Here is a 26,788-nt window from a genome sequence, read left to right as displayed (position 1 = left end):
TCAAAACTCGGTCCCAAGAAACACTTTTTTAAAGTTATTTCAATTAAAACCTTTCGTCAAAACTTTATGTCCATTTATGTTCAAAACATCAACTTAATGACATTCTTCGTTAACAAAAAAAAAAAAAAAAAAAAACAGGAATTTGGTAACAAAAGGATTAAAATTGTTTTTCTGTTTCTGCAGAGGAATTCTAATGGAGATTTAATATTGAGACAAGGCAACGAGATGGAAAGATGGTGGGATTCAGTTTGTACAGATTCATCTGAGTTAGCCAGCTTTCTTACTGTCAGCATTTGTCCCTCAGACACACATCATTCTCTTTCACAGGTGACTGATGTGTGTCTGTCACACCCTGAAGTACATTGTTCTCTTTCACAGGTGACTGATCCATGTCTGTCACACTTTGATGCACATCATTCTCTGTCACAGTTGAATGATCCATGTCTGTCACACCCTGACACACATCATTCTCTTTCACAGTTGATCGATGCATGTCTGTCACACTCTGTTGCACATCATTCTCTTTCACAGCTGACTGATCCATGTCTGTCACACTTTGATGCACATCATTCTCTTTCACAGCTGACTGATCCATGTCTGTCACACCCAGACACACATTTTCTTTCACAGTTGACTGATCCATATTTTTCACACCCTGACGCACATCATTTTCTTTCACAGTTGACTGATCCATGTCAGTCACATCCTGATGCACATCATTCTCTTTCACAGTTGACTGATCCATGTCTGTCACACTCTGACACACATCATTCTCTTTCACAGTTGACTGATCCATGTTTGTCACACCCTGACACACATCATTCTCTTTCACAGTTGACTGATCCATGTCTGTTACACCCTGACACACATCATTCTCTTTCACAGTTGATTGATCCATGTCTGCCACACTCTGACACACATCACTCTCTTTCACAGTTGACTGATTCAAGTTCGATGAAGAATAAATTTCAGTTCTGTTATCATCAACTATTCTGTCAGTCCCAACTAAACTTTCATCTGATTCATTTGAGGAATTTCCAACCGATCCAGGTGTTTGTTCTGTTTTGCCATTAAGACCACAATTTGTCTTTTTGAAACTGTCACCATCTTCTTGAGAGAGTGTTTTCCTTGGGGAAACTTCTTGGAGATGGTCTTGATTGTCTGGGTTTGCCAAAGAATGGTCAGATGGTGTAGGTGTCCCAGTGAAAGAAGAATCTAGAAAAACAGAAAATAATTGTTTAAACTGCATACACAGTTTATATATATATATGTGTGTGTGTATAAATATATATTATGAGAAAGAGAGAGAGAAAACAGAAACAGATACATACATACATACACACAAGCAGACATAATATAATCTCTAGAGACACATTAAAAAATAACAAGCTTACAAATAAATATATACATGCACATTTATGTGTGTGTGTGTGTGTATATATATACACTAAAATATATACACACACTCACATGCACACACATATATTCATACAGAAACGCATGTACATATAACACACATACAAGCAACACCACTGAGAATTTATAAAATAACTAGAAAAGCACTCTGAGATCGCAGACGTCTGCCAAGCAGCTCATAAGACAGATACGTGAGTAAAATGACTAATAGAGAAAGGAAAATAAACTCTGGAAACAGCAACGCCACCATATGGTGACGTGGAAACGATGAAAGTGTTTTCAAGGGAGATAATCAAAGAATATAACATTGTAATACTTCATGTAAAGTAAATATAACAAATGAAAAATCCTTCAAGAATCCATAAAATTCTCGGATCACTATCAAAATTTCATCATCTGTTCCTTGTGGCATTACCAACTTTTCCAGCAAGTTTCATCAAATACCGTTCACAATTTTCTGAGTTATTTTGCACACAGACGGACAGACAGACAAACCAACACCAATGAAAACATAACCTCCTTCCTTGGTGGAGGTAATTACCTTGGTTGTTGGAAGTTTTCTGGCTGCCAGCTGTAATCTCCTCATTTTGGGAAGTATTCTGCCTTTGGGGAGTGTTCTGGTTAGCAGCTAATCTAGCAGCCCTTTTTTCTAGAGCAAGTTGTTTATTCTTGGCAATCTTTTCTTTCATTTCTGCAGAAAGAACCTGAAATAATTTGTTAAAAGAAAAATCACTTGTTAAAAATCATGTTTTTCCACAATTCACGACTCTCCATTGCTCTTGGTAACTGCTCCTTATTGAGGTTTGTATTGTCTGAGAGTTGATTGATGAAATAGGATAAACAAACAAATATTCTAAAATACTAATACATTAAAAATTAAATTAAAATAATAATAATTGATCCTAGGTGCAGGAGTGGCTGTGTGGTAAGTAGCTTGCTTACCAACCACATGGTACCGGGTTCAGTCCCACTGCGTGGCACCTTGGCCAAATGTCTTCTACTATAGCCTCGGGCCGACCAGAGCCTTGTGAGTGGATTTGGTTGACGGAAACTGAAAGAAGCCCGTTGTATATATGTATATATGCATGTGTGTGTATATGTTTGTGTGTGTGTGTCCCCCAACATCGCTTGACAACCGATGCGGGTGTGTTCACGTCCTCATAACTTAGCGGTTCGGCAAAAGAGACCGAGAGAATAAGTATTAGGCTTACAAAGAATAAGTCCTGGGGTCGATTTGCTCAACTAAAAGTGATGCTCCAGCATGGCCGCAGTCAAAATGACTGAAACAAGTAAAGAGAGACCCTAATTAGCAGTCATTAATAAAGTATTCTTTCTTTAATTCTTTTACTTGGCTCAGTTCTTCAGGCCAAGCTGGGGCACCACTTTGAAGGATCTAGTCAAAAAAATCAACTGCGGTACTTGCATTTTTTTTTAAGTTTGTGAGTTACTCAATCAGTCTTTTTGCTGAACTGCAAGTGTTATGGGGAAGTAAACAAACCAACACCAGTTGCGAAGTAGTATGGTGAAAAACACAGAGACATGACATATTTATACCTATAACATTCAGCGACGGCTGTCCATCATAAGTTGATGTTGACTATTCTGTCCAGACAGTTTTCTGAACATAATGCTTTAGCATGATAAAGCAGTTGGCGTCATCCTCCATCAGACTGCCTCTCAGGGCCTCTATGCCAAGTACCAAGTGAAGTACAAGAGTACAACAAGCATAGTCAACAATGAAGCTGCCCCATTGTAACAACTCACTTGCTAGTTGATGCCCAACTGTTGTCTGATGGTTCAGATTTTCTGCTTGGCCACAGCAGCCTTCGAGCTGTTGGTCTTCGTGCAATTTCATTTTTTTAAGAAAATGTCGAGGAATTATAAGCATTCTTCCACAGTGTCCAAAAAGCTTTGAACTCATGGGCACCCAGACTCAAACCTTTGTACAATTTCATTTTTTGAAGAAAATGTTGAGGAATTATAAGCTGTTGGTCTAGGACTTTTCCACCTTGTCAGTTATTCATCATCCTGCTGCTAACGTCTTTACTCTATCCGTAGCACAGGAGGCTACGGGGTTACCAGCACTTGTCCAAGATGCCATCCCAGTCTACAAGCAGAAGGTGCAACTTACTCTCCCTTTTATAGCCTAACAATGAAGTGGATGCTACAAACACAAGTCAGGGAAATGGAGTGCGTCTGAAGGATCTCTGGAGCAACATTACTTGGCAGGTTGTGTAGCTTAGTGATCAGGGAATCTCTCTGGGTCAAGCCAGAGCTTCTCTGCATTGAGGGATCACAGCTCCTGTACAATAGACATGTGATTAGAATGCCATAGGAAAGAATCACATGACAGAGTCTTCAAACCGAGCTGACCGGCAGGAGACCCTGAACGAGATGGTTGGATGATATCTGTAGTCTCAGTTAGTCATGCTTGGGAAATGCTCCAGCCTGGTCACGCACTTGGTGCAACCCCTGGCCATACCAGCTCCAGTCAAGCTATCCAATCCATGCCAGCATGGAAAATGAATGTAAATGATGAAACACATATAAAAGTAAAAAAAAAAAAAATGTGTAGTAAATATGTAATGTTTAAAACAAAGAATCTTACAGTAACTTGTGATGGTGGACGGTTGGTGGTTGATGGAGTAGAAAAGCCCGAAGGAGGAGATGTAAGATACGATGTACTGGACACACTGTTGTTGTTGTTGTTGTTGTTTGGAGATCGCATCATTTCATCCCATGCAGCTTCAGCAGCCGTTACTTCATCCATTTGCACCTGTAAATATAAAAACAAAAAATAGAAACACATTAGAGATAGTTTTACTTGTTAAAAAATAGTTCAGAAGGAACAGTGAGCACAACCCATAGTGTTTCCTGGGCCCTTCTATATTCAAGAAATGGGGAGACAGCTTTGTTAAAACAGGCTTCTCACAAATATGAAGGAAGGACATAGTCAGTTATATCAACCCTAGTATTTAAGGGCTATTGTATTTAGCTTTAGACTTGCCATTACACACAGCATATCGTGGACATTTTTTAAACCTGAATAAACCCGTTCCGCTCAAGGTTTGAGAAAGAAAGAAAAGAACTGGGCTGGGCCTTCGTGAATGAAAAACAAAGCTGAACTCAGAGAACAGAGTTGGAAGAACAATCACAAGGCAATCCATTCAATGCTCACCCAATTTGCCCCTTTTTTGGTGACCTCTGGAAGGATAAAGGGCAAAGACAACCTCAACTGGATTTGAACTCAGAACACAAAGACCCAAAAACAAAAACTGCACAGCATTTTGATCAATACTCAAATGAGACAGTAACACACACACATATATACAAGATAGGCTTCTTTCAGTTTCCCTCCACCAATTCCACTCAGAAGGCTTTAGCTAGTCTAGGGCTATGGTAGAAGCCAAGGTTCCGTACAATAGGACTGAACTGCCAACCACGTGATCTTCTTAAACACACAATTATAGCTGTGCCTAAAGATGTATATATAAACATGTGCATGGGTGTGTACGTACATATGTATGTATGTATATATATATATATATATATATATATATATATATATATATAGAATAGCATGTAAATATCTGGTTGCAAATCTACCAGGGCTACTTTTGACTTTTTCAGTCCAAAAGGGTATTCAACCCAATAGTTACTTGCTATTATTTATAGCTTTATGTGCTTCAAGATCCACTATTCCAAAATTGAATTCGCTTTCACCCAAAAGTTTATGAATTCTTATAATTTCAATTGTGTGTATATCTTATAAATATATATATGATCGTGCTGGTGACATGTAAAAAGCACCCACTACACTCTTGGAGTGGTTGGTGTTAGGAAGGGCATCCAGCTGTAAAAACATTGCCAGATCAGAATGGAGCCTGGTGTAGTTGCTGGCTCTCCAGACCTCAGCATCATCATCATGAGTTGGACGGTTTGACTGAGGTCTGGAAAGCCAGTGGCTGCACCAGGCTCCATTCTGGTTGGGCAATATTTCTACAGCTGAATGCCAACCACTCCAAGAGTCTAGTGGGTGCTTTTTTACATGCCACCAGCACGGGAGCCAGTCAGGCGGACCTGTAATCAACCACATTCAGATGGTGCTTTTTATGTGTCACTAGCACGGGAGCCTGTCAGGGGCACTGGCATCGACTGCATTCAGATGATGCATTTTACATGCCACTGGAGGAAAATAGGAATTCAATAAACCCAGGTTTAAGCATTTGGTGGGAATAGAAACCAGCTAACTAAATTGTCTGGTTGGTGCAACAGCAATCCATATATGTTGTTTTTAATTCCTTGTGACAGGTAGAATTTGTAAATCCAACATAGAATACCAATAATTTTTGGTGTATTAATCACAGAATATATCAGAAAAAATGAACAATGAAGATGTATGTATATATACAGGGTGACCCAACATGTGTGCGTGTGTGTGTGTAGAGGTAGGTTTATAATATACACACACGTTCACCACTTAAAAGTGAATGCTGCATTAGAACACACAAATATTTCAATATTTGTCAAGAAAGAAAAATTCTATGATTATTTGGTGCATAAAAGCACATCAAGGCTATTACCAGTGGCAGACAATCACCGCTACTTCAGCTGCCAGGACTATCAGATCACATGATTTCAGCCTCTTTCATACATACACTGGCTGTGAGATCCCCACATAAATGAATACACATAAGCCCTTACCGCATTTGTAGTATTGTTTGGGTTACCGTCTTCATCCTCATCATCGACTTGGTTTGAGACAAAGTCATCATCCAGCACTGGCATGTCAAGTCGGATGCGTTTAATACATGACTGCAAGACAAGAAAAGCAGGGAGAGAATGAGAAAAATACATAAGGTATAGGTACACAGGTACACATTTTATAGGACATATATGTGTGTGCGTGTGTGTGTGTGTACTTTATTTGTGGATTAACAAGACAACCAATGGTTTCATGTGAAAACATATTCACAATTCTTTATGTGTACAAGATGTTGACACTCTCCATTTTGGATGAGAATACCACAAATAAAGAATATTTATCTGTCAATGTGATGTTGAGCGGTCATTCTCACCATTCAATATTAGAAGGTGTGTAGAGATATATATATATATATATATATATATAAAACATTATTGGTGAATTGAAGAAATGGAGCTGAACGCAGATTGAACAGAAATCGTTTTATTTCATTCTACACGTGTTTCGAAAGGCACAAATTACCAAAATCCGATTGAATAATGGGACCATATTGTGTCTTTCTCTTCAGGAAGAAAAAAGGAAATCCGTTGGAAAAACAAAAACAGAACAGAGGCAGAGCAAAAAACAAATCGAACTGTGCTCCTAAGAGCCCATGGCGAAACTGTTTATCAGTGTATGTTGAGAACCGGTGGCTGAAGAATTCAACAGGTCAGGCATCGGTCAATCATGTGGGTGAGGGTGTATATATGTTCTTTGTGACCGAGAATAAAGTTCTGACTATTTAAAGAATATTGGATGTTTTATAAGGGGCGAGAAAAAATCTACTTAGAGACGTGTGTGTGTGTATACTGTTCTATATATGTGTGTGTTGGCGTAGGGGTAGAAAACATTTTTGTGTACGTGTGTGCGTTTGATCGTTCGGCTGTCAGTGGCTACTGCCGTGATAACCGTTGGGTGGCAGAAAGAAAAAAAATAAAGAAATTATATATATATATATGTTTTATGTGTGTGTGTGAGTGTTCATCTAAGCCTGCCTTGACAAGGAAACCCCCCGCTGTGAAAAAACAAGCCCCGTTTGTCTTACAGGAGTAATTTCCCTTGCAGTGGTTAATTGTAGATATCTTAAAATCTATTTCAGAATTTGTTACCAAGGGCTATGGGTGCTGGTCTTATTTATAAACGCTATTTAAAGGCCAGATAAGTGTAACGCCGCCAATGGGGGCATCGAAAAGCCGACTGTAAGAGCCCGTTTACCATCCGGCCTCTGGCAAACAAAATATGGAAGAGTTCGGAGACACAAAGGTTGCACTGTCTTCTGCCCCTATCAAATGGGAGGGCCACCGACAAAATTGACCATTCCAGCCTATAGCTTAAGTTCGCATCCTTCAGTCGCCATATTAGCTTACTGAGTCCCGTGGTCTGGCGCTTGTTCACGTCCCGAAAAGTTGCGTAATGGTTGGAGACACGCAAAGACAATCTTGAGGATGATGCCCCTATATAAGTGAAGGCATCTGAGTCCGTGTAAACCTTGCATTGGTAGACGGCGTTTTTGATCTTGGAGTTCGCCGACGTGAATCTTACTCTGCTAGGATTGGTTTCTGAAATTAGAACTGCGTTCCTGTCACTATATTCGTTCCGAGACCTGCAGCCGCTTACTACTCTATTTTCCACTACGTCACTATTAACTATAGGAATAACCCCTGATTCTCCACTATCTATCAGAGTGCTGTCATTGCTACTGCCCGTGGTACTGCTATTGCGGGAAATGATGCTGGGGATGCTAAAGGGGCTCTCTACCCTACTCCCATTGTTACCATCAACCACAACTCCCCTATTTATAACTATACCCCTAGTGGGTACTCCCTGGCTGGAGCTGAGATTATGTGTCACTGTACTGGCTCTCATATCATTATTACTACTATAATTATTCCTACTGAGCATTAAACCGGGAGCGGAAGAGGCTGTGCCTCCGGAAAAAGGTGATAGGGTCTTAGTAAGTAGCCTATTATTATGGGAGGCGATTATCTGGGCGAGGTTTTTAGTGTTGGAGAAAGCTATCCTAACTTTATGTGAGTTAACCGTGGAGTAATATTTGGAATTTCTGGGGAAGTTATTGGCGATGGCTTGTCTAAACATGAGGGGGAGATTAGTTCTAATCTGCTTACCAAAGGGGATTACAAACCATATATGCTTATTCCTATCAGTGTGATGGGTCGGGACGCCAGCTCTCGCATTTGGGTGGGTGAATCTCGGATGAATAACGGGTCTTGGGTTAGTGTAAGACCTCCCGGACCGATAATTATCCTTGTTCGCTAAATTAAATGCGGGAGCGACTACCCCGGTATCCGCCGCGCTCCCGTCCTTACTTAAAATGTTAATGTTATTATATACGGCCCTATCCTGATGACCGAATGATGGCATCGGAAGGGCCGGATCAATATAAATTACCTTCTGCCTATAACCGGCCTTGGATAGTGCGGCGTTATAAAAATCCGCTTTCTGCATAAAAATATCGGCACTGGCGGACAAGCCAGACAATCTTAGAGAGATGTTTTTAACCAAATTGTCTGTTACGGTTTTGGCATGATTTGAGAAGACACTGACATACTTCAAATTAGTGGAAGGCTTATGGTAAGGGCAGTATGAGTCGCTATTAAGGTTAAGTGTAACGTCTAGGAAATTAGCCTTGGTGAGTTCATTATCAAAAACTATACTCATGCCCATTCTATTAAAAAACCTAGCTAACCTGCTCTTAGTTTTCTGCACTATTCTGTTCGTGGTGTTTTGCAGGTAAAACAGACAATCGTCACGATACAGGCCGCCCGCGATCTCCGGGAATTGATTGGACAATTCGTAGAGAATATATATTCCGACCAAATCGGCTATCTGCGCACTATCCGAACTACCCATAGGCACATCAAATTCATTGGGAGTATCCTTACGGATCCACAGCTTATTATCAAACTTAATAAACGATTTCCTGGCAACTAAAATGATATCTATCAAGAGATAGATATCATTTTAGTTGCCAGGAAATCGTTTATTAAGTTTGATAATAAGCTGTGGATCCGTAAGGATACTCCCAATGAATTTGATGTGCCTATGGGTAGTTCGGATAGTGCGCAGATCCGATTGGTCGGAATATATATTCTCTACGAATTGTCCGATCAATTCCCGGAGATCGCGGGCGGCCTGTATCGTGACGATTGTCTGTTTTACGCAACACCACGAACAGAATAGTGCAGAAAACTAAGAGCAGGTTAGCTAGGTTTTTTAATAGAATGGGCAGAGGAGGTCTTACACTAACTCCGGGAGGTCTTACACTAACCCAAGACCCGTTATTCATCCGAGATTCACCCACCCAAATGCGAGAGCTGGCGTCCCGACCCATCACACTGATAGGAATAAGCATATATGGTTTGTAATCCCCTTTGGTAAGCAGATTAGAACTAATCTCCCCCTCATGTTTAGACAAGCCATCGCCATAACTTCCCCAGAAATTCCAAATATTACTCCACGGTTAACTCACATAAAGTTAGGATAGCTTTCTCCAACACTAAAAACCTCGCCCAGATAATCGCCTCCCATAATAATAGGCTACTTACTAAGACCCTATCACCTTTTTCCGGAGGCACAGCCTCTTCCGCTCCCGGTTTAATGCTCAGTAGGAATAATTATAGTAGTAATAATGATATGAGAGCCAGTACAGTGACACATAATCTCAGCTCCAGCCAGGGAGTACCCACTAGGGGTATAGTTATAAATAGGGGAGTTGTGGTTGATGGTAACAATGGGAGTAGGGTAGAGAGCCCCTTTAGCATCCCCAGCATCATTTCCCGCAATAGCAGTACCACGGGCAGTAGCAATGACAGCACTCTGATAGATAGTGGAGAATCAGGGGTTATTCCTATAGTAATAGTGACTAGTAGTGGAAAATAGAGTAGTAAGCGGCTGCAGGTCTCGGAACGAATATAGTGACAGGAACGCAGTTCTAATTTCAGAAACCAATCCTAGCAGAGTAAGATTCACGTCGGCGAACTCCAAGATCAAAAACGCCGTCTACCAATGCAAGGTTTACACGGACTCAGATGCCTTCACTTATATAGGGGCATCATCCTCAAGATTGTCTTTGCGTGTCTCCAACCATTACGCAACTTTTCGGGACGTGAACAAGCGCCAGACCACGGGACTCAGTAAGCTAATATGGCGACTGAAGGATGCGAACTTAAGCTATAGGCTGGAATGGTCAATTTTGTCGGTGGCCCTCCCATTTGATAGGGGCAGAAGACAGTGCAACCTTTGTGTCTCCGAACTCTTCCATTTTGTTTGCCAGAGGCCGGATGGTAAACGGGCTCTTACAGTCGGCTTTTCGATGCCCCCATGGCGGCGTTACACTTATCTGGCCTTTAAATAGCGTTTATAAATAAGACCAGCACCCATAGCCCTTGGTAACAAATTCTGAAATAGATTTTAAGATATCTACAATTAACCCTGCAAGGGAAATTACTCCTGTAAGACAAACGGGGCTTGTTTTTTCACAGCGGGGGGTTTCCTTGTCAAGGCAGGCTTAGATGAACACTCACACACACACATAAAACATAATATATATATATAATTCTTTATTTTTTTTCTTTCTGCCACCAACGGTTATCACGGCAGTAGCCACTGACAGCCGAACGATCAAACGCACACACGTACACAAAAAATGTTTTCTACCCCTACGCCAACACACACATATATAGAACAGTATACACACACACACGTCTCTAAGTAGATTTTTTCTCGCCCCTTATAAAACATCCAATATTCTTTAAATAGTCAGAACTTTATTCTCGGTCACAAAGAACATATATACACCCTCACCCACATGATTGACCGATGCCTGACCTGTTGAATCTTCAGCCACCGGTTCTCAACATACACTGATAAACAGTTTCGCCATGGGCTCTTAGGAGCACAGTTCGATTTGTTTTTTGCTCTGCCTCTGTTCTGTTTTGTTTTTCCAACGGATTTCCTTTTTTCTTCCTGAAGAGAAAGACACAATATGGTCCCATTATTCAATCGGATTTTGGTAATTTGTGCCTTTCGAAACACGTGTAGAATGAAATAAAACGATTTCTGTTCAATCTGCGTTCAGCTCCATTTCTTCAATTCACCAATAATGTTTTAATTTCAATTATCCGCACCAACGCACGGTTGCAACGCCAGATGGTTGTACCTCCAACCGTGCTGTTCACTGCTGTGATTTTTGCTACTAAGGTATCGGTTAAACTTTTGATTAATCTACTACAAGATTATTCATCTTTCTATTTCACATATATATATATATATATATATGTATATGTATGTATATATATATATATTATATATGGCAGATTTTTTTCTTTAACCACAGCCACACCTATACTGTATTATGAACAGCATAACAAATGAAAATTGAGCCCAAAATTAGAACAAGACAGAGTTAGAATCAAGAACACTAACCTGAACACTTTTTTTAGACCCAATTTTCTCAATACGCTGAAGACAATCAGAAAACTTCATCTGTGGAAAAAGTCTGTGAGCCCAGTGTTCCAAAATCTTCAGAATTTTGTCAAGATCTTTTGCCTGGGGAACAAAAAAGAAAAATTAAAAATATTCTTTTCTACTCTAGGCACAAGGCCTGAAATTTACCGACCCTGAAAGGATAAAAGGCAAAGTCGACCTCAGTGGAATTTGAACTCAGAAAGTAAAGACAGACGAAATACCCGTAAGCATTTTGCCCAATGTGCTAATGCTTCTGCCAGTTTACCGCCTTGAAAAGTTTAAAATATTGGCTGTCTAAGGCTTCATATGCTTCTTCATGTACTGTATACCCTTTAGTTAGCTAGTCCAACTCATGGTTCTGATTTCAAGTCATACCACGGACATCTTAGCCTTTTATGTCTTTCAGGGGAAAATATAATGAATACAAGTAATTCAAGTGAATGATAAAAATTTACATAAACAGGGTCCATATAAGATTTTGGGGGGTTCACACATCAAAAAAGTAAGTTGGAGATCCACAACAATATTTTAAGGACCTCTGAAAAATTTTTGCTTTAGATTTATGTGTTGGTATGCATTGCAAGACTCTTTCTCCAATGTTTTACAAAGTTCAACCTACACAAGTTAATGTGTGAGAAAACATAAAGGGAATTTTGGAAGAAGTTTCTATAAAACTAGTTTTTAAACACTGAATGGCAATGGGGGTCCATCAGAATAAAATAGCAATCTAAGGAGTCCATAGATAAAAACTGGTTGAGAACCCCTGATATATATATATATATATATATATATAAGGCAAGCTGACAGAATCGTTAGCATGCTGGGCAAAATGCTTGACGGTATTTCGTCTGCCACTACGTCCTGAGTTCAAATTCTGATGAGGTCAACTTAGCCTTTCATCTATTCGGGAACAATTAAATAAGTACCAGTTATGCACTGGGGTCGATGTAATTGACTAACCTCCTTCCCCCACAATTTTCAAGGCCTTGTGCCTAGAGTAGAAATAATACATATATATACATATATATATGTATGTATATATATATATATATATATAGTCCAAGAATAAAGACAATGCAAAGACAAGTGGAAAGGACAATAGAGAGGGAGCATTAGGTTGATACTGAGGAAAAACGGAAAAAGTTTTTAACCCTTTAGCATTTAAACTCAGCATATCCCACCCAAATATTTTACCCGTTTTATGATCAAGCTGTCTAGATCCAGTTTCTTACATCTGCCCAATAAAGTCATTCTAAAAATATTCAGGCACACCATTGAAATGTAGAAGCTACAAGATAATGCAAGGATTAACACAAAACAATGTGAATAAATAAGCATTAGATTTTGAACTTATGCTCTTATTGCAGAAAGGCTGGATGAGGAGACATAAAAGATGGAGAGACTTATTTCAGTTTGTCTACCAAATCCACTCATAATGCTTTGATTGACTCAGGGCTGTCATAGCAGGCACTTGCCAAAGGTGCCATGCAGTGGGATTGAACCAGAAACTACATGGTTAGGAAGTGAACATCTTAACCACACAGCCATAACTAAATAAATATATCATCATCATCATCATCGTCATCATCATCAGTTTACACCAGCTTTCCTTAGTTGTTTGGGTTGGATGGGTGTCACAGTGTAGCTCAGCTCTTTTTCTGAAATACTGCCCATGCTGAAGGACCACAGAACAATTGTATTTTCCAGTTTCAGCATAGTTTCCACAACAAAACACCCTTCTTCCTAACACCAACCTCTTTACAGAGTGTACCAATTGTATTTTACCAACATCAGAAAGGCACACAGCCAGAAATTTAGAAGGAAAAGTTATCCAACTAAATATAAACCACTACAATATTTCATTGAGCCCAGAAGTTTAAAAGGCAAAACTGATCTAAACAGGATTAGAACTCTGAGTGGATGTAAAGCACCAGAGTAAATACTAAAAGGTATTTAATCCAAGAATCTTGAAGAAAATGAAAATAAATGGTAAAAAAAAAAATGGGGTGAAAACAGAAAAAAAATACACTGCATTTACCTCGTGACCGTTTCCTTTGAATGTCACATCCTTAAAGAGTTTTGGTAATATTGCAATTCCTCTTTCACCACTCAGTCTTCAAAAGCAAGAAGTTTAACTTGGTTTTAGAATGTTCTGGTTTACATGATTGATGTTGTTGTTGTTGTTTATTAAACCCAAAATCTGCAGAGACTAATTGTTTTAACATCAAGTCACTCATAATTGAATAGACCTATAACCAATTCATGACCATCCTACCTTTTCAGTGGTATGTTGCTATGAAGGAATACATTATTCAGCATGGCCTTCCATCTTTGAAATGGCAGAGTAACTTCAAAGATATTTGGCTATTTATAGCTGATTGAGTGACCACACAAAGGTTCCTTCTATTAGTTTTTTTTTTAATTGTTTAGGTCAATGACATCATATATTGTTGTTTTGACAGTCAATATATTTGACAGCATCACTTTTTGTAAAGTTACTAACTCAACACAAATTAATGAATGAATGGATGGATAAACAGAGAGACAGATTGCTAAGTCGATAGACTGACAGAAAGATTGATTGATTGATGTGAAAAAAACATTCGAGTGAGGTCGTTGCCAGTGCCACTGGACTGGCTCCTATGCAGGTGGCACATAAATAACACCATTTGAGCGAGACCACTGCCCATACCACCTGACTGGCCCCCGTGACACGTAAAAGCACCCACTACACTCTTGGAGTGGTTGGCGTTAGGAAAGGCATCCAGCTGTAGAAACTCTGCCAGATCAAGATTGGAGCCTGGTGCAACCATCAGGTTTGCCAGCCCTTGGTCAAAATCGTCCAACCCATGCTAGCATGGAAAGCGGATGTTAAACGATGATGATGATGATGATGCTGGACAGATTGATAGAGAGTTAGACAGATTGACATGTAGACATACATAATGTAGACTCACTTAAACTGAAGGGAAAAAACAAAAAAAAGGGTTCTTCACAGTTACAAGTGGAACACCTTTAATAACAGGTCAGCAGGATCAGGGCTGACCTGGGGGCAAAGCAACAACAACTTCCTGTAGATCAGTGTTTCTCTAACTGGGTGGTATCATCCCCTGGAGGAGGGGCAGGGGAAAATTTTACGTGGATAGTAGGCACAAAAGAGGTGGTGTGATGGTAGGAAAAAAGGGCAAAAAATGTATCTGTACAGTTTACAAGTCCTTGTCTCCTATTAAATTATAAACTTTAAAAAAAAAATTTAATGGAATATTACAATAAACCCATCTGCCAGCCACAAATACAACAACATCAATAATAATAGTAACAGACTTCAGAATGAGAATAAGTTAATAAACAAAACCAAATATATACCATCTCTGCTTATAGAATTCGATTAAAGTAGAGTGATGCTGTGGACAGTGGACACTAGTGTCAAAGTAGTTCTCAGAACTCCATTATTCTGGCCTAATACATGTACATACATTAAAAATAAGGGTGTGTGAGGAAGAACACTGAATCATAGCAAAAGGCTGTTGAGAAGGTGTTAGTCAGACTTTTAAAAAAATTTAAATACTGGGGTTGATTAGTTCAACAAAAACTCTTCAAAACACTGCTCCAGTATGGCTACAATCTCTTGACTGAAACAAATAAAAATCAAGAGATATGTAAATGTATGATAAGGCTTCCAAGGATGTGTCTGCTTTGAGTATGATACACAGACTGATATTTTGAACTAATATTGCTACTACTGCTTATAATGGATTTAAAAAAACTGAGTTTCAGAAGCACTTATGTAAATCATTTATTGAAACACCCACAAAATAAACAAATAAAATATAAAATACATATAAAATATTCATTAATCTATTACCATAATTAACATTTTTGAAAAGTTGCAAAAAAAAAACAAAAAATAAACCGAGGTTTAAACTCACCTGGCATCGTTCAGCTTCGGTTGAGGATTTCGAACGACTTTCTTCGTGGCACCTTTTGCAAGTTTCTTGTTAATGTTGGCATTAAAAGTATTTTCTAAAAATGGATATAAAACAAACAAATAACATTTTCTTTTTTTAATAAGAGGCTGAATTGGATGCTAGAATTGCAGGAACTGGCAGAGTAAAGTGCAAGCACCAGTGTTCATTCCTCAGAAGAGAAGAGGTTGGTGGAAAAAATGCCAAACTTGCGATCTTCAGTTTAATTTTCGTATCTGTCCTCATCTACGGCCAGGAATGTTGGAGAATAATCAAAAGAGTATCTTTTATTCTTTTACTTGTTTCAGTCATTTGACTGCGGCCATGCTGTAGCACTACCTTGAAGGGTTTTAACTAAACAAATTGACCCCAGGACTTATTCTTTTTTAAGCCTAGTTCTATCAGTCTCTTTTTGCCAAATTGCTGTTATGAGGACATAAACATACCTACACCGGTTGTCAAGTAGTGGGAGAACACAGGCACAAAGACACACACACACACACACACACACATATATATATATATATATATATAAATTCAAATTACAATGGACGTAAACAAACGAAGTTTGCTTCAGAATTGTTGCGGTGTCTTAGAAAGTTAAAGAAGCGATTTTAAATTCTCAAACACAGTATAATGCTAATAGTATAGCCTGAACATGATAAGCTACTTGAAATCAGATACGAATTCATGTTGAGACAGCCTCTACTTCTGATTCCAATCCACCTGAGACAACCTCTGATCCTATGATATCAACCTACCTGTGTTTCATTAGTTTACAAAATCTCTCTAAATTCTTGATTCTTTCCAAAATTATTTAAAATATATAAGCAGAGTATTTCATTGGAAACATGACAACAAAAGACTAATCACATCAGATTATGTTGCTTCATATAAATTAGTTAGCAGTGAAATAACAAGTCCAATTAAATTGATTAAGTTGATTACACCTTCCTACAAAACTTGTGGCCTTGGAACACTCGAAAAAATCATTATTGTTTGGTTGTGCTGTTTGGAATAAGAACTAATCACATACTGGAGATCAAATTAAATTAACATCATCATCATCATCTGATTGGCCAACTTACCAAGATCTGTGCAACACTTCCATGTGACAAGATGTCCCAAATGAGCAATAAAGCATGAATGTCTGGACAAGGTTTTAGCAACATTGTTTTCCCATTAGCTGAAATATCTGACCAGCAAACACCACAACCACAGATGACAGCAGTGGTTTGCTAACTGAACTGGTTGATCCTGGCTGTTGACAATTTCTTGTCTGTTCATCTGTTCAGCATCTATGGATGTTCACCAGTGATTCAATAAGATTCATTTGATGAAATAGTTCACATCCACAAAGCAGCATCTCATGATTTCAATGTGCTCTGACTCAGGTAGTTATATGCTAGTAACCCTATAGCTGACACCCTAACAGAGTAGACCAGGAAACAACAGGGGTTAAGCAGTAGTTCCACATCCCTCAAAACCCTACAAGTCCCAAACAAGAGATGCAATTTAAGGCTGTACCCAAGACAAATTGTTTATACAATTCCACAGAATTTATGGTCCTGGGACATTCTTACAAATTGCAATTACATCAGGATGTGTTGCTCGATAGAACTAAGTATCAATCAAATATTAGGAGTTAATTAAATCAATTACATATTCCCATAAAATTTATGGTTTTGAGACACCTTTAAAAACTGCTATTGCATCAAATGTTATTGCTTTAACCCTTTCATTACCGACCCGGCTGAAACCGCCTGTGGCTCTGTAGTACAAATATCTTGTTTTCATAAGTTTCGAATTAAAATCTTCCACCAAACCTTAGTCAATTTATGTTCCTAATACTAGCTGAATAATAATAACTAAGTGATTTTACTAAATTCTTTGTTATATTTAAGATTAAATGAAAGAAACACAGAGCATCTCAAAATAAATACAGTAAGGAAAGGGTTAAATTCTTAATCTGGAATTCAGCAATGGAATAAAATAGTTTTATATTTCTTCTTAGATGATGAAATAAATATACCAGTAATATATATTGTTATGTTGTATTAGAAAGAAACCAAGAAAACAGCTGCGTCAGTGATTCAAGCGGTTGTTGAGGAAGGGAAGTAACTCTGCCAATCCTACCCTCAATAAGCTGAAAAACCAGAACCAAAACGGGTCTATGAATGAGCCACTGTGTGATAACTGGTTCTGCTAAAGAAAACAACTAAATCTTCCTCAAATGTCTTTAAAAAATCGGATACAATAGAAAATGTCGAAGAAAATTGGATGGATCAAAGTCAGAATATCTCTGATCCTTGGTCTGCTTGATCAGGGATGAAAATGCAAACTGACCAGAGAACATAACAGGGTTGGCAATAATGACAGCAAATAGGTTTACACACACACGAATATGTGCACGTGTGTATACATATATTTTTTTTTTCTCCAAGTGGGTGGGTTGGTGGGCATACAGGAAAAATATGAGTATGTGTATATTTTTATTAATCTGGCCAGCCCCAAGGAAAAACTAAGCTAAGAGCATTAGATTCCTTGGAAGAAAACAGCGAATGTATATGAAAACAAGGATGGAAAAAAACGGACAATGTTACATAAATACAATAAAAATAATAACAGGACACAACAACAGGTGTCTTTCGACTAAAGACGAATTAAATTAAGCTGGCGAGTGTGGAAATGAAGCCTTACGGCAGGGATACAAGATTTTACAAACACAGGGAGACACAGAGTTATTGATAAGGGATTATCAATCCGAGCCCACTTACTGCACAGGCTCTGAAGATGATACTATATGTTAAGGTCATTCAAATTTTTCAATCACTCAACTGACTGACTGAGTAAATAGAACTACACCCAGAACCACGCTAATAGCTTTTGAATGAAAATAGCCATTCTAGATATTTTATTTTTCCAGAAAATGAAGGGTAACGATACATATTAAGCATAAATTGAGTATATATTTAACAGAAAACCATAATAATATTATAACATTTATTGACATAATGAATTATTTAGCCACATGAGCGCCATTTCGACGGATAACTTCAAGAACCCTATTAGTCATGGAATCAGTTAATTTCTAAATAGTAGCAGGTTGGACTGCCTCTAATGTAGCTTTGATGGTCGCCCATAAGACATCTTCCAACGTAAATTGATGTCCATCAGCATAAACATCTTGTTTAATGATAGACCAAAGATTTTTGATAGGGTTGAGATCTGGATATGCTAGCGGCAACACCATCAACCTTTCACTTGTATGCCGTAAGACCCTAGGAATGCTTGGGTGATCCGAACCGAGTTGGAGAGAGCGCTGTTATGCATGAATATGAGATTCCTTAGAAGTGACAGCAGTATGTCATCTAGCCAGGAATCCAGGAGAATGCAGTAGGCGGCTGTGGTTACTTTGACCTCTTCAGGCAACCTGACTGGGCCAATATATTTGTCCCTAATGATACCAGCCCACAACATGACCCCTCCACCCTGTTGTTGATGTCGTAAATGTTAGTGATGCTCATCTACCAACCATTTGCCCAAACGTCAGAGCCATCAAGGATCACTCTGGTTTCGTCAGTGAACAGAACACAACTCATGTTTAATGCCATGTGCTTTTGGGCCCATTAAAGCCTCAAACCCCTGTGAAGAGGCAGTTTCAAGGGTTCTTGCATGGAAGCCCAAGGATATGATTTCTGGTGGTTTTCGGTACATCAGGAAGTCCCGAGGTGGTGAAAATGGCTTTGCTTGTTTGTCCAGGTTTCCCACGTAACTTGCAGCCAATATTCCTTAAATCTCTAGCAGCCATAGTCTTGGATGTCCCACAAATGGACTGTTTCTTCCTTGGAACTCATGTGGCTAAATAATTCATTATGTCAATAAATGTTATAATATTATTATGGTTTTCTGTTAAATATATACTGTAGAAACCCATGTAACTCACGCAATTTTTTCCGCAAAAATAAAAATAAACTTTAGAGGGTGCATAAATGACATGAGTAGATCCATTTCCAGAATTTTTTTGAAATTGTTTTTGTTGCAAAAAGATGTATACAACATAAACATTTGTACCAGCAGCTGACTCATTTAATGTCAGAAAAGGTTTTTACAGAAAAAATAATGGCTTAAATATGAAGTTGGCTTTTGTTTATGCTGTAAGATTACAATGCACAAATAATATATGTATAAGACCCATTATTTATGCCTTAGTGGTTAGGGCATTCAGCTCACGATTGTAAGGTCGTGAGTTCGATTCTCGGTGACACGTTGAGTCCTTGAGCAAGACACTTTATTTCACGTTGCTCCAGTCCACTTAGCAGGCAAAAATGAGCGGTACCTGTATTTCAAAGGGCCGGCCTTATCACATTCTGTGTCACGCTGAATCTCCCTGAGAACTACATTAAGGGGACATGTGTCTGTGGAGTGCTCAGCCACATGCACATTAATTTCATGAGCAAGCTGTTCCGTTGATCATATCAGCTGGGACCCTCGTCGTCGTAACTGACAGAGTGCTCCTAATATATATACATATATATATATATATAGATAGATATAGATAGACAGATATAGATTGTGTATGTGTGTGTACATCTATTAGCACATTCATTGTTTAATGATAATATGAGAAAACAAGCATTAAGAATAATTATAAGAATCTCTAATTACCATCTTCTGCATCAGCAGCCTCTTCCTCCTCATTATTCTGTAAAGCTCCTATGTCCTCATTTTCAGCTCCTTGCTCCTCAGTAGATCCAAAGATATCATCCATCTCCAAGCCAACCGATTCCATTTTGGTTCCTCAACAGCTACAATGGTACACAGACAGAAACACATCATCATCATGTAACGTATGTATTCCTTGCTGGCAAGGGTTGGATAGTTTAACTGGCTCCAACAAGCCTGAGGACTATGTTCAACTCTAAAGTCTAATTTGTTACAGTTTTTACATCTGAGACCCCTCACTGATGTTAACCAGTTTACAGAATGTACAGGGTCCTTTTCTACATGGCACCAGCACTAGTGAGGTCAACTTGCAATTCAGGCTTTATGTAGTTTCTAAATTACTTTTGAAAGACCAATTAAATGCAACAATAAATTAAAAGAAAGTTATTTTACTAAATCCCTTCAAAGTTTTTAATTACTTAAAAAAAAAACAATTACTTGAAACTTAAGCTGTATATTTAACAGTGGTGTGTGGTGGTTCTATGCATTGAGTGTGCTGCCACACCCAATGCCACGAAATTTCAAGCAGGAGTACAACAAAAACTTTCTATTAAGATTTCTGATTAAATTAATGAGTAAGATTAACATTTATAATGAATTTGTCCTTTCCGATGGGTGTCCAGTGCATAGCTAGCACACCTGGAATATACACCCCTGGTATTTAATTAGCAATGTGATATGACTTGAGTATGACTTTAAAGTGCATCTGGTAGTGGGGCCCTGGTTTGGGAGATCCAGGTTTTTGAGGAGGAACCCCCTCTTGGTCATTATTGTCTACTCTGACCCAGAGTAGTAGCACCTGTTAGGGTCCCAGTAATGGGTTAATCAGCATGTTATGGAAGAAATTCCAAGTACAAACCCTCATTGCTTTTTGAGTGCCTTGGGAGAGGAAAAGACCCCACTGTAGTTAATCTCAACAGCAAATCAAAGAGGCCCTCTTTGATACCCTTCCAGTAACTCCAGGGTATGTGACAACAGCAGAAATATATACATATTGTAGTTTTACACATATAAATACATTCTTATCATAGAGTCTCAAGTATTTAATATAAAGTGACCTAAGAAAACTTTGATTAACTACGAAAATCCACAGAATCTTTAGATCAACTTCAGATTGGTGACTCACACTATATTTGACTTTGTTTCCATAGATTTCTGAAAAAGTGAATATCTTTAGATAAAATTTTGTTGGGAATCATTTCAAAGAAATTCATTTGAAGAAAAGAAAAATGAAAAATGTCCCCCCAAGTTAGGAAAACAGTGATAAGAAGTTGGGACAATAGGGAGACAGAACAATCCGAAACCCTCCCCAACCAACTTTGTTATCTTTTTATCTTTTTTTTTTTTCAGTCATTAAATTGCGACCAGGCTGGGGCACCGCCTCGAGAAATTTTAGTCGAATGAATTGACCCCAGGACTTTTTCTTTCTAAGCCTAGTACTTATTCTATCGGTCACTCTTGCTAGATTGCGGGGACGTAAACACACCAACATCGGTTGTCAAGCGATAGTGGGAGACAAGAACCGACACGTATACGACGGGCTATTTTGCCGATTCTGTCTAGCAAATCTACTAACAAGGCCCTGGTCGGCCCCATGCTAGAGTGGAAGACACTTGTCCAAGTTGGCACCGCCTCGAGAAATTTTAGTCGAATGAATTGACCCCAGGACTTTTTCTTTCTAAGCCTAGTACTTATTCTATCGGTCACTCTTGCTAGATTGCGGGGACGTAAACACACCAACATCGGTTGTCAAGCGATAGTGGGAGACAAGAACCGACACGTATACGACGGGCTATTTTGCCGATTCTGTCTAGCAAATCTACTAACAAGGCCCTGGTCGGCCCCATGCTAGAGTGGAAGACACTTGTCCAAGTTGCCACTCAGTGGGACTGAACTCGGAACCATGTGGTTGGGAAGCAAGCTTCTTATCACGCAACCACGGCAGAGCTTGAATTCATAAGTATATTATTCTTTCTTGGAGTTCTGGGGGAGGGGGGTAAGTCGATTACATCGACCCCAGTGTGCAACTGGTACTTATTTTATCAACACCGAAATTATGAAAGGCAAAGTTGACCTCAGCGGAATTTGAACTTAGAACGTAAAGACGGATGATATGCCGCTAAGCATTTTGTCCGACGCGTTAACGATTCTGCCAGCTCGCCGTCCTAAGTTTCTAAATAATGCATATTTCCTGAAAGAAATTTTACACAGACACCTTTTCAGGGCTAAGGTAAAGAATACGCACACCGGGTAGTTAGGGTTAGGGTTAGAATTAGGGGTTAGGGTTTAAGGTTAGAGATAGGGATAGGGTTACGCCGAAAACGGGTGGTATCGTATTCTTTACCTCTGCCCTTTTTATATGATGTAAATGACGATTATATTGGTAAAATGTTTGTGGTAATTATTTTGTTTTCGCTTTTACCCAGGTAAAAAGAAGTTTACAATTCAATAACTTGTTAGATATCATCATACAACATTAAAAAAATGTGAAATTATTCATTAACATAAAAATCGGAAGACCTGGTTAAGTAACGGGGACATAAAAACTGAAGTTATTACGACGGATATGAATCGAACTATAAAAGAAGATATAAAACAATATATTCGAAATATTTATATTAAAAAAGAATTTATTGACATTAATACTCATCTCTAAAATAATTAGAAAATAAAGCAGTTAATTAAAAATATAAACATACCAACAAAAACCAAAGAGTAGTAAACAAGTCACAGCTGAGGAGCGATAAAAGTTTGCGGGAGATATTTCTATTTGGCGCTAAAATTATCTGCCCCTGATTTTATTTATTTATTTATTGCTTTCGATTTCTGTCGACAGATGTAGAGATGGCTGTGTGTTTTATATACAGATACACATTCTTTTATGCTTTTATTTCTTTCTCTTCGTCTGACTTTACGTTCTGAGTTCAAATTCCGCCGAGGTCGACTTTGCCTTTCATCCTTTGGGGTTCGATAAATTAAGTACCAGTTGCGTACTAGGGTCGATCTAATCGACTGAACCCCTCCCCCAAAACTTCTGACCTTGTGCCTAGAGTAGGAAAGATTCTTTTATTTGTTTCAGTCATTTGACTGCGGCCATACTGGAGCACCGTCTTTAGTCGAACAAATCGACCCCATGACTTAGTCTTTGTAAGCCTAGTACTTATTCTATCGGTTTGTTTTGCCGAACCGCTAAGTTACAGGGACGTAAACACACCTACATCAGTTGTCAAGCGATGGTGGGGAGACAAACACAAACACACAAACATATTTATATATATATATGCTTTATTTAAAGCAGCAGAAAATTCAACAAAATCTGTTACTCTGAGTTTCTCGTTGCCGTTCATCAGACAGTTTTTGCTAGAATGGAACCGATATATCAATTCAATCTAGACTCTTACAAACGCTACACCTTTAAAAAAAATGGACTTGTTTGATTGGCCCTTTAGAAATAACGGTCAATCTTCGAATGATAAACAAAAAAAGCTCAAAAATAAATATATATATATATATATATATACATATATTTTTTTTTATATATATACATATATTTTTGAGCTTTTTTTGTTTATCGCTCGAAGATTGACCGTCATTTCTAAAGGGCCAATCAAACAAGTCCATTTTTTTTAAAGGTGTAGCGTTTGTAAGAGTCTAGATTGAATTGATATATCGGTTCCATTCTAGCAAAAACTGTCTGATGAACGGCAACGAGAAACTCAGAGTAACAGATTTTGTTGAATTTCTGCTGCTTTAAATAAAGCATATTACTCTACCACTGGTATTTGAGTACTCTTTTTTCCACCTTGTTTCACATTTATGTGTTTACTCCGGTATATATATATCATCACGGAAAGAGTCGAATTTTTGTTCTGATGTTGTTGAGTTCTATCAAAGGAACGCCACACACACACACACACACACACATATATAAAACGGAGATGTACTTGCATAGCAAGTGACCTTATCTGAGATCATGTGCTGAATCAAAAACAATTGCAGCGTGGAAGGTGTTTATAAGCCATTTAAGAAAAACACAAAAACCGTTAGATTCACTTCAACATTTAAATTTAATTTGCCAAAATATTTTCATCGCTTTGAAACCGCAACCTGTTCACTGACAAAATTCCGTGCTGTATCATATATATATATATATATATATATATATAATGACAGGCTTCTTTCAGTTTCTGTCTACCAAATCCACTCACAAGGCGGATCTTTTGTTTTGGTTACCAGTGGCCGCCAACATCAATTTTCTGTTTGAATTGATTTCATATTCAGTGTAATGTTACATTTTTATAGGCTAATTAATGACGTAGAAGTAATTTTTGCTGTAAATCAATAAATTAAGGGTTATTAGTAGTTAAAGTTTGAAAATTTTGGTAATTTTAACCAATTGTAAGCCACAGACACATTCAAGGCAGTTTTGATAGTAAGAAGCAGACATAAGAACTCTTTTGCCTGTTGCTATAGTAAAAGTCTTTGAAAAATCTTTTTTTGGATAAATCTTTTAAATTAACATAAACATTTATTTACAGGAAAGAAAATTACCGGAGACACAAGTCGTGCAGACCTGGTCAGCCATCAGAGAACTCACAGGAATCGACCCATGGTAAATTGTGATACGGCTGTTGTTCACAATAGAACATGTGGAAAGGTGTGCCTTTCAGTTGTTGGATTGAAAAGGTATGTCAAAAGAGATCATACTGTGGCACCTGTTACTTCTGCCAGCCAACACTGTTGTGCTTTATGGAATAGAATGTGCAAATCTCTGGGCAGGTTCAAGAGTCATACAAAGGCCTCACATTGCATCAGTAATGACTCATTTCAGTGATTCTTTCTAGCAATGGCTTTGCTCGTATACCAGAAAGCAGCTAATATAAGTATGTATGTATATATATATATATATATAAATATATATTAGCTGCTTTCTCATATATTAGCAAAGCCATTGGTAGAAAGAATCACTGAAATGACTCATTACTGATGCAATGTGAAGCCTTTGTATGACTCTTGAGCCTGCCCATATATATATATATATATATATATATATTAATTAAAGAATTGACAAACATCCCTTACAGTTGTTTCAATTCCAGTCCTTCAGAAAATTAATTAAATTAAAAAATTATTTGAAAGTCAAATCTCTTCAAAGGTAGTTAAAGATATACAAATTAGGTGTTCAATTCCTGCATGTTGAGTAAACGGCTGCAAACCATTATGATATTCCATATATATATATGTGTATATATTTGGAATATCTTATGCATATGTGAGTGTGTAAATGAATTTAATTAATTGTTTTATAGGACAACCTGCCTTTGCTAAAGTAACTTAGAATTTCTTTGGGGGCCAAGGAACAATGGATTGCCATCTAGGCCCTCACGACCACAAATGTAAATTGGTGTTAAGAAATCATGGGCAGCCATGTGGGGACATAGGTTGCAATTATATAAACTTAGGAGGAGGATGGGCAAGTGAGTAGGTAATGCATCCATGCACATACATACATATCTATCTATCTATCTCAGAAAATGAGGCAACAAAGGAATAAAGATTATCTTCTGAACTTCAATACCTTACAGCTGTTTCTGCTATTAGATGCAGTGTATTCACAGTTGAGTGCTGAGTAACATGTTATAGCTTCATCAGAGTCTGAGGCTCCAACAGAGCTTAAAGGTGTTACTTAGCAAATAAAGTTCATAAAATAACTGCTTATTCATTTGTTATTTCATTTTCTTATTATTGAAGCATCAGTTGCGGTGTGCAAGAGAGACGTTTGCGCTAGTATGGCCATGTGGCGAGAATGGATGAAGATAGTTGTGTGAAAAAGTGCCACACCCTAGCTGTTGAGGGAACCTGTGGAAGAGGCAGACCCATGAAAACCTGGGATGAGGTGGTGAAGCACAACCTTCGAACTTGAGACCGAGACCTTTGGAAGTATGCTGTGCGTGAGAAGACCTGGCAGGACAAGTGAGACCATAACCCATGGCCTCAGTCCACTTATGCATACCTTTCCTTCTTGGGACACAAAACTCTACTTGTGAAGACCTGTTGAGGCAAGTGTAATTCAAAATCAAAAATCAAAATCGATCAACATGAATGAAAATTGTAGCTGTGATACCAGTGCCGGTGGCACATAAGAGAACCATCCGAACGTGGCCGTTGCCAGCACCGCCTTAAGTGGCTTCCGTGCTGGTGGTACGTAAAAAGTACCCACTACACTCATGGAGTGGTTGGTGTTAGGAAGGGCATCTAGCCGTAGAAACTCTGTCAGATCAGACTGAGCCTGGTGCAGCCTTTTGGCTTCCCAGACCCCAGTTGCACTGTCCAACCCATGCCAGCATGGAAAACAGACGCTAAACGATGATGATGATGATGATTATTGCTCTGTACTCCACAAGCACTTCGTTCTGAAGCATACATATACTGCCCACTGCTAGTAGGAAAA

At 38.4% G+C, this 26,788-nt stretch overlaps 1 protein-coding gene across 7 annotated transcripts; it reads right to left on the bottom strand.

Moving 5' to 3' along the window:
* Positions 1-56: 56 nt before the first annotated feature.
* Positions 57-23,244, bottom strand: LOC115218083 (TIMELESS-interacting protein-like). Of its 7 annotated transcripts, none has more exons than XM_036507917.1 (10): positions 23,037-23,244; positions 20,281-20,420; positions 15,577-15,670; positions 13,686-13,761; positions 11,606-11,728; positions 6,121-6,231; positions 4,025-4,192; positions 1,958-2,120; positions 464-1,215; positions 57-310 (listed from the first exon to the last, which is right to left on the bottom strand). In XM_036507917.1, the coding sequence occupies exons 2-10, from the start codon at positions 20,402-20,404 to the stop codon at positions 287-289; spliced, it is 1,635 nt and encodes a 544-aa protein (XP_036363810.1). In that variant the 5' UTR covers positions 20,405-20,420; positions 23,037-23,244; the 3' UTR covers positions 57-286. The 7 variants fall into 7 exon arrangements, with proteins under 7 accessions (XP_036363810.1, XP_036363813.1, XP_036363811.1 ...); XM_036507920.1 differs by having other exon boundaries at positions 57-463; positions 716-1,215; XM_036507918.1 differs by having other exon boundaries at positions 57-867; positions 1,045-1,215.
* Positions 23,245-26,788: the final 3,544 nt, after the last annotated feature.

The sequence above is a fragment of the Octopus sinensis genome, linkage group LG12 (genome assembly GCF_006345805.1).
Source record: "Octopus sinensis linkage group LG12, ASM634580v1, whole genome shotgun sequence".
Lineage (NCBI taxonomy): Eukaryota > Metazoa > Mollusca > Cephalopoda > Octopoda > Octopodidae > Octopus > Octopus sinensis.
This window is presented reverse-complemented; position numbering and strand designations above follow the sequence as displayed.